General features: G+C 40.8%; 1 protein-coding gene across 1 annotated transcript; it reads left to right on the top strand.

Moving 5' to 3' along the window:
• Nucleotides 1-1,447: 1,447 nt before the first annotated feature.
• Nucleotides 1,448-4,580, top strand: LOC311498026 (B-cell receptor CD22-like). The gene is made up of 5 exons (XM_084558459.1): nucleotides 1,448-2,597; nucleotides 2,762-3,124; nucleotides 3,215-3,442; nucleotides 3,696-3,944; nucleotides 4,061-4,580. The coding sequence occupies exons 1-5, from the start codon at nucleotides 2,498-2,500 to the stop codon at nucleotides 4,408-4,410; spliced, it is 1,290 nt and encodes a 429-aa protein (XP_084414585.1). The 5' UTR covers nucleotides 1,448-2,497; the 3' UTR covers nucleotides 4,411-4,580.
• The last annotated feature ends 3,799 nt before the right edge of the window (nucleotides 4,581-8,379 follow it).

Raw genomic sequence — 8,379 nt, 5'->3', positions numbered from 1 at the left:
CGGACAGTGCAGCGTCTGTGGCCGCCTGGGGTGGGATATAGACGGCGCTGATGATGACCGAAGTAAACTCGCGGGGCAGGTAGTGGGGACGGCATTTAACGGTTAGGAGCTCCAGGTTAGGCGAGCATGAGCGTTTGAGAGGGACAACGTTCCTAGTGTCACACCAGTTGTTATCAACCATAAGGCATACTCCACCTCCCTTTGATTTCCCAGACTCACTCGTTCTGTCCATGCGGTGAACTGTAAGGAACTCCGCAGGTTGAATGGCGAAGTCCGGTACGAGAGGAGACAGCCATGTCTCGGTGAGGCAGATGATGTTGCAGTCCCGTATGTCCCTCTGGAACTGTATCCTGGCCCTGAGTTCGTCCAGCTTGTTCTCCAGTGACTGGACATTGGCTAGTAAAATACTAGGCAGTGGCGTGTGGTGTGCTCTTCGCCTCAGCCTTTCTCTTACGCCAGCTCTTTTCCCCCGAGGCCGTCTGCGTGACCTGGGGCTCCCGCGTCCTTCTTTGTTTGTGTCGGCTCCCTGGCGCAGGATGTCCTGTTTGAGTAATGTAATCCAATATTTATGAGTGCCTGTCTGTCATAAGTGGTATGACACAGGGTAGGTGAGCTAAATAAGTTAAAAATAAAAGCAAAAAGCACTATATACAAAGAAAGTGTCGGAGCAGGTACGACGGCTGTAGCAAACCACTTTTTGGTTTTATGCATTGCTGTTACTCATTTTGTCCTCAAGAGGGCAGCCTTGTATTGCTAAAATGGTTAAATAAGTTAAGATCTTTAAAAACTAATAGTTAAGTTACTTTAAATGCATTGTGACATGATTTTGTTACATAAATACATTTCATGATCTGAGTGCATTATGTTAAAATGTAATTCATCTGGTTTTATATGTATATTGTCCGTTTAAGGTTATTTTTGTAATGAGCTTTTATTTTGAAGAGATCGCTAACATACCTTGCTACTTCCTGGCGATATTTTGTCTTCCGGTATAAACTAAGGAACGGTATGAGTGAGCTGACGGTAAAAGTAAAAGGTTTTAAGGCAAACTAAGGAAAATAAGGCAATAAAGCAACGGTAACTCAAGAATAAAACACCAAAGACTGTATTAGCTACCCCCCCGAGGAGGCATAAGGTCAGTGTGTGTGTTACGGTCATATTTACAATTTACGTTACTATGCTAAAGCTAAGCTAATTCTCGCTCACCTGAGATGAAGTTACGGTGTATTGTACAGTGCAGAGTGGAAACATAAATGTATTTGTACTTTTTGTGTTTCTTCAGTTCTCACGTTGATTTTCTACGAGCTGGTGTATGGAGCTGTTTGTGAAAATAAAGACAGTTTTGATAAAATCATCAGTTGGGTCCACAATCTGTCGGAGGGTATGCTACAACGGCCGCTGACCTCACCGGCGCCATCTTGGAGAGTCTCAATGAATTTAGTCACTGTGTCGTTTTGGAAAGATAATTCATTGATTCAAATGTTTTATAGAATATTTATTAATGATCTGAAGTCATTAAAATAACTTCAGATCACCGTCAGTCATTCAACATGTCTCTGCCATGTATATATTAGAAATGTATTATTATAATTATAATTTATTATAACATAAATATAAGTTATACTGTGTGGCAGAGGTTCACAATGTACTTGACACAGCTATATAAAAAACTACTTCTCTTTTTGTGTCACTTCTCTTTTTCTAAGAACTTGTCCTCTTCTGTTTCTCCTCTTCAGTTCAACTGTCTCATGTCTCTCATGTTAAATACATCACTGTTCCTTCACTGCATCCTCAGAGAGTGGGACGTCCTGCCTCAGCTCACGTACAGATTAACTGTAGAAATCATCTTTTTAAAGCAGAACAATTCATTGTGGTCTCTGATGTTCTCTGTGTTCCAGTGGTACTTGGTCAGAGTGATCATGGAGTGACTTACACTTCTACTCAGATCTGTGCTGTAGAAGGATCAACAGTGGAAATAAGCTGCAGCTACACGTACCCATCCAGAATAAATGAGAAGGTCACTGTGGTTGAAAAAGCTGTGTGGTTGACTAAAATGGAAGGTGGTGAACCTGTGGATCTGATGACAGACGCAGAGTTTTCAGGTCGTGTTCAGTATCACTGTGATGAGAACAGGTGCACTCTGAGAATCTCAGACCTGAGAGAGAGAGACTCAGCTGAGTACAAGTTCAGATTCACAACAAACCAACCAGGAGGGAAATATACTGGTTCACCTGGAGTCACTCTGACTGTCTCAGGTAAGAATTTCTCCTCCAGATATGTCAAATGTGAAACATGGAACTGCTGTTACTGGACTATTGATGAATGTGTTTATTTAATGGGTGATAACAGTTAAAATGACATTTCTCTCTTCACTTCAGTTCTCCATGTAGAGGCCAAGAAAACATCAACATGGTATCCTCATTGGGCAGAGGTGAAGTGTCAGAGCAGGTGTCGTCTATCTGATCATTCCTACGTCTGGTACAAGAATGGACTGAACATGGACAAAGACACTGATTTAATTAAACAATACTTTATATATGGAGACAGTGTTTCCTGTGCTGTTAAAGGATTTGAGAAGTTTCCCTCTCCTCCACAATGTGAGTTTATTTCAGTCTTCCACTAACTCAGTGTCATCTCTGAATGAACCATCAGTGTCTATGTTTCAGAAAACCACTTTCTCTTCCTGTTCTCTTCTTTGGTCTCTGCAGGGTTAGGTTTAAATGTTGTTCAGAACCTTTTCTTCTTCTTCTTCTTGTTTCAGGTGTCCTTAAACCAACCTGTAACAAAGTGACTTACACTGACAGAAGCATCTGTGCTCCTAAAGGCTCATCAGTGGACATTTCCTGCACATACAGTCATTATAATTATCATGATAATATTGTGTCAAGATTCTGGTTCAGTCGTGATCGTAGTCGTCAGAGGAAGGATCCCTCACAGCCTGAGGACCTGAGTAAAGACTCCCAGTATTCAGGTCGTGTTCAGGTCCTTGAATCACAGAGAGGAAGATCCATTCTGAGAATCACTAACCTGACAGAGACTGATTCATCTGAGTATCACTTCAAATTCAAGACAGTATTGTTTGAATGGAGAAGTGTTTTACCTGGAACAACTCTGACTGTCACAGGTACTGATGAACACTAACTGTGTAGGTGGATGTATTAGTGCATTGAGTATTTCAACAGATTTGACATTACTGTTGTGTTGTCATGTGCAGCTCTGCAGGTGCAGGTGACCAGAATAATATCAGTCCATCAGTCTCATACTGAGGCAGAGCTCAAGTGTCTCAGCAGCTGCCGTCCAGCTGGTCGTCTTTACGTCTGGTTCAAGAACGGACAGAAAATCAGGACACAGCAAACTTCTACTTTGACAGACAACTTTTCTCCTGGAGACACCGTCTCCTGTGCTTTCAGTGGACATGAGGATTACTGCTCTCCTTCAGTCTGTGAGTTTACTTCACTCTGGCTGTCATACCTCTACTAGACAGTGTATCATACTGTACAGTTATTTTTGGTGTTTTACTTCAGTGAAGACAGACACTGATCTTCATATATATCTGTAAAGGAAGAAGGTGAGACGCATCCCTTCACAATTAACATCACATCTGCTTTAATGTTTGTCAGTTCAACTGTTTTTGATGTTCATCTGCAGGAAAAGCATCACTTTATAACAACATAATAATCTCCATCAATCTCCAGATCCTCCAAAGTTTCCCTCTGTATCAGTGAGTCCATCTGGTGAGATAGTGGAGGGTAGTTCAGTGACTCTGATCTGTAGCAGTGATGCTAACCCAGCAGCTAACTACACCTGGTACAAGGAGAACCAAAGACTTCCTCTGGGACCAGGAGGTATTTATCATTTCACCTCCATCAGCTCTGAGGACAGAGGGATCTACTACTGCAAGTCTGAGGATCAACATCTTGTGTCTCTATTCATAGAAGTCCAGTGTAAGTAAACATCAGCTGATCTGTTGTCAGTTGGATTTAAAAGTTGAAGATGATACGGTTGGAGTTCAGACTGTGATAAAAATGACTGAGCAGATTCTTTCTGTATTGTCCTCCAGATCCTCCGAAGCTTCCCTCTGTATCAGTGAGTCCTTCAACAAAGATAGTGGAGGGTAGTTCAGTGACTCTGACCTGTAGCAGTGATGCTAACCCAGCAGCTAACTACACCTGGTACAAGGAGAATGAAGACTCACCACAAGCTTCAGGACAGATCTTCACCATCACTGACTTCAAAGCTGAACACAGTGGGAGTTATTACTGTGAAGCCCAGAACAGAAGAGGACGTCATAACTCCACCTTACATCTGATTGGTGTAGCAGGTAAAGAAAGATTCAAATATCAGTTTACTGCACCAGAGATTATCAGCAAGTCACTACAGAGAAAACCAGCAGTGATTCTAAAACACTAACATGTCCTGTCAGGATTTTTTAGACAGTTCTTTTTCTTCTGCAGTCATTCTCAGTCAGGACGACCCTCCATCATGTCAGAAGATGATCACACTGACAGAATGATTCACTAACTATATCATCCTGCAGATAGACCTAAACAACCAACCCTGTTAGTGAGACACAAAGACCTCATATCAGTGTTTGTCCATTTGTAGGAAAATCAGCAGTAAAACTGAATGTCATCAGGTTAACTTTGGTGGTGCTGATGCTGATTCCTCTGCTTCTTGTGATTCTGTGTATGAGGTAAATCTGTTTAGTTTTTACTTTACTATTCAGACATTTTACTTTTAAATTTGTATTTATTCATCTTATTTCTTGGTTTCCATCCAGGAAGAAGAAACCCTTCAGCTGTGTGACTGAACCAAATGAACCTGTGGAGGCTATAGAGGTGAGAGAGAGAGATCAGAGCATGTGAACAGAACTCACTTTATAATCACGTTTAAATCTTTTTTCTTTGTTCAATGAGTTTAACATCATTTTATGTATTTTAGCAGTGTTATTCTTTGTAGAAATGTTTATTTGCCTTTAACCATTTTCTGATTATTAACCGTATACTGACCTGTAGATGTAGGACAGTGTTAAAACAAGTGTCTTCTTTCTGTAGATGCTGTGAAACCAGAGACATTCCTCTTCTCATTCAAGTTATTACAACTCTGACTTATCACAGTGTACAAGGGACATGTACATGTACATACATCAGTGACTGTTTCAGAGCTCATCTAACTGATGCCAGTTTTAAAAACCCACCAGGAAATAGCTGCAACCTTCACTTAAATAAATGACTTGGTTGGGTGATTAATGGTTGGCCTCTTCAGGTCTCTTTACCACCCAGAGCATCTCTGTGACGACTGCTGCACAGAGTCATAAATACAAAACCTTGCAAATGTTTGTGCTGCAAATGTTATTTTTAATGTCAAAAGCCATCACATTTTCTTGTTACTTATTAAACATATAAATTATTATATAAATTGTATTTTGCATAGTCAAGTGATAAGACTCATAATGTGTTTTGTGTCAGACATGGATTTTTATCCTCAAGAGGCTTAACAAAGAGCAAACTACAAACTACAATCCGGTACTTTCACAAACATCCCAGAGCATTACCCATAAGAGACTGAAAGAAAGTCAGGACTGATGACAATAACAAAGTAAATTTAATGTTATTTACAACATTACGAAAATAGTAATATAACACAGAAAAACAGCTTTACTGGACAATAAATATAAAAAGTGGTATAAAAAACAAGAGGAACAAGGAGACATCAGGAGAATAACACTGGAGGCAAAATATTCAAGGTGTGGAAGCATAGCTTAGAAACATGTAGAAGTAAAGACAAACTCACAAAGAACCAGAGCAGAGAGAGGTCTTCATTATCTTTATATGGGAAATGAGAAACAGGTGAAACTACTGAGGGTGGAGCAAACAATTGTGGAAGGGAAGCAACAGAAACACTCAAGGAGGTCTTCAAAGTAACACAGGAAATGAGCTAAAACTCTGGAACAGAAGAAACTATAAGACAAGCAGACTGTGTGTATATATATATATAAACAAAAACTGCATTAATGTCCAAAACTAAAACTCAGAGAAGTTGGAGGCTGTCAGGAGGTTCATCAGGAGGCTGATGCTGCAAACCCTTCAGGAGCCTGGCAGGGCGCAGATGATCAAGGTGCTTTAGAGTCTGGGCTGGAGGCCATCGTCAAAGGTGGTGAACCTCTGGAGGAAGGTGGTGACCCTCCGCTGACTTTGCAGGAGGTTCGTCTGGAGGTCAGTGACGATGGGGAAGACCCTGAGGAAGTAGGCCAGGAGGCTGATGATCCAGGCCTTCCAAGAGCCTGACAGGAGTCCAGGGTTGAAGTCAAAGACTTTCTGGAGTTCTCTGCTCGGGACCAGCGGTGAAGGTGGAGATGCTCCTGGAGGCTTGGCAGGAGGTTGGCAGCGAGGGTCCTCCAGGGGTAGCGTAGGGTGAGTTCACTGTGTGAAAATATAAACTGTGTATATTGTGCAAACCTCATTTTTACCACAGACTTAAAATTGAAGGATTCACTAAACTGGGTGATTTTATTTTTTGTTTATTCAACATTCTTCTTCTTGGTCCTTTTCTTCAGCCTTCAAGCCTGAGACGTTCTCATACACAGGACAGGACTTTAACTGATGGGGAGAGATTACAAAATGACACTCAGTGAATGTTATTTAATCATGAACACATCAGCTCACTTTATATTAAATGGACTTCTTCCAGTGGATTAGAAAGTCATCTTGTTGTCTGTCTCTCTCTCTCACCTCTTCATAATCATTCAGTTCAGCTGTGGCTTTGGGGTTAGTTTTCTTCTTTCTGTGTAGAATGCAATGACAACAAATACATTTCTTTACAAAATTAAAATGGTTGCATACAGAAACAAGTCAAGCAAGCTTCTGATGGGTTACTCACAGAGTTTCCTATTTAAATCTCAACTTCCCACCAGTTCCTTAGAACTGTTTTACTGCGTCAGCTTGAAGCCATACAACCATGTAGTACTGTAGTCCAACAGGAATGTGCATGGCGAATCAAATCAAACGATCCATGAACCAATAAATGACAGGTCTCGGTTGCACTTCGTCTTATTGACCACTAGATGTCCTACTCGAGCACTGTGTCATTGAAGCCTCGAGTAATGAACCATTTGTTGAAGCGTCAAACAAAGCCTCGATCAGCCATCCCTACATAAAAGGCTGAACGGGCCGCTGTATGGTGGATCAAGGACCAACTGCTAACTAACACTCTGAGAACAAAGACAGAGAGAGGTTTAGGACACACCTTTATGGATAGGTAAGAGCTGGACATAGAATGATATGGGGTGTTGTTCCCAAACCTGAGTTCTAATCACTTCATTTACAGAGTGGCAAGTTTCATCATTATAATGAATAATTGTGAGAAAGAGGAAAATAAATCAGAACAAAACATTGTGTTCATGAAGTGAAAGTTTAAAATCTTTATTCTGAATAATAAAACTCTTTAGAGCAGAAATTCAGCCCTGTGATAGACTGGAGACCTGTCCAGGGTGGACCCCACCTCTCACCTCAAAGACAGCTGGGATGAATGAATGAATGAATGAATGAATTATAAACTTAGAGCAGAAATCCACAACTTCTTGTAAATTGTCGCCCTCTGCTGCAGTGAGAGGGAACTACAACCATGTCCAAACTACAGAGCTTCAACAAAGTGTAATGTCTGATTCTCTGGTGTTAAAGGATGTGCTGTGCACGCTGTGAAATATTTTTACTCTCACTTCAACAAGGATCCATCTTTCTCTGCATCTGTATTTCTCAAAACGAGCTGATTCAGAATAAAGATTTTAAACCTCAGCCATGTTTGGTTCTGATTTATTTCTCACTTTCTTCCAGTTACTTGTTCTAATGATGAAACTTGTCACTGTGTCATAAACTGTTCCACATGAAATGTTCATCATAACACAACCAACAACTGCTTCACTGATTAAAACTCCTCACTTCCTGTTAGAATGAACACAAACATAAAGCAGGCTGTTAAACTCTGTGAAATATTGATTTTATTTCTGTGTAACTGCAGAGCCAATCACTGATAGAAATACCAGATTCTTTGAGCTTCATCATTCAGTCTTTTTAAAGTGGAAAAGTTTCAGTCATTGATGGAGCAGTGAAGATACCAACTAATATTTATCAAATGTTCCATATGTAGCACTGGTAACCTAATCACTCTGCCATAGTTCATTGTTGGCCAACAGGAATCACAACATGAATCACAGGAAACAGCCAATCAGTCACCTCCATAGCATTGGACCTCCTCACTGTCACTAACAACACCTGAGCCAATCACCTGCAGTCTTTCTCACCTGAAATCCACCCTGTTCCTTTGTTTGAAGTGAATCCAGCTTGATGATGATGATTGCGAGATGAAGCCTCATGAGGCATC

The sequence above is a fragment of the Chelon labrosus genome, assembly GCF_963514085.1.
Source record: "Chelon labrosus genome assembly, chromosome: 2".
NCBI classification, from domain to species: domain Eukaryota; kingdom Metazoa; phylum Chordata; class Actinopteri; order Mugiliformes; family Mugilidae; genus Chelon; species Chelon labrosus.
This window is presented reverse-complemented; position numbering and strand designations above follow the sequence as displayed.

Excerpts from the sequence above, each read along its gene's own strand:
- LOC311498026 (XM_084558459.1), top strand. The coding sequence starts at position 2,498 with ATGGACAAAGACACTGATTTAATTAAACAATACTTTATATATGGAGAC. Across the intron at positions 2,598-2,761 it reads GTTTCCCTCTCCTCCACAAT|GTGTCCTTAAACCAACCTGT; the intron begins GTGAGTTTATTT and ends TTCTTGTTTCAG. Across the intron at positions 3,443-3,695 it reads TTACTGCTCTCCTTCAGTCT|ATCCTCCAAAGTTTCCCTCT; the intron begins GTGAGTTTACTT and ends ATCAATCTCCAG.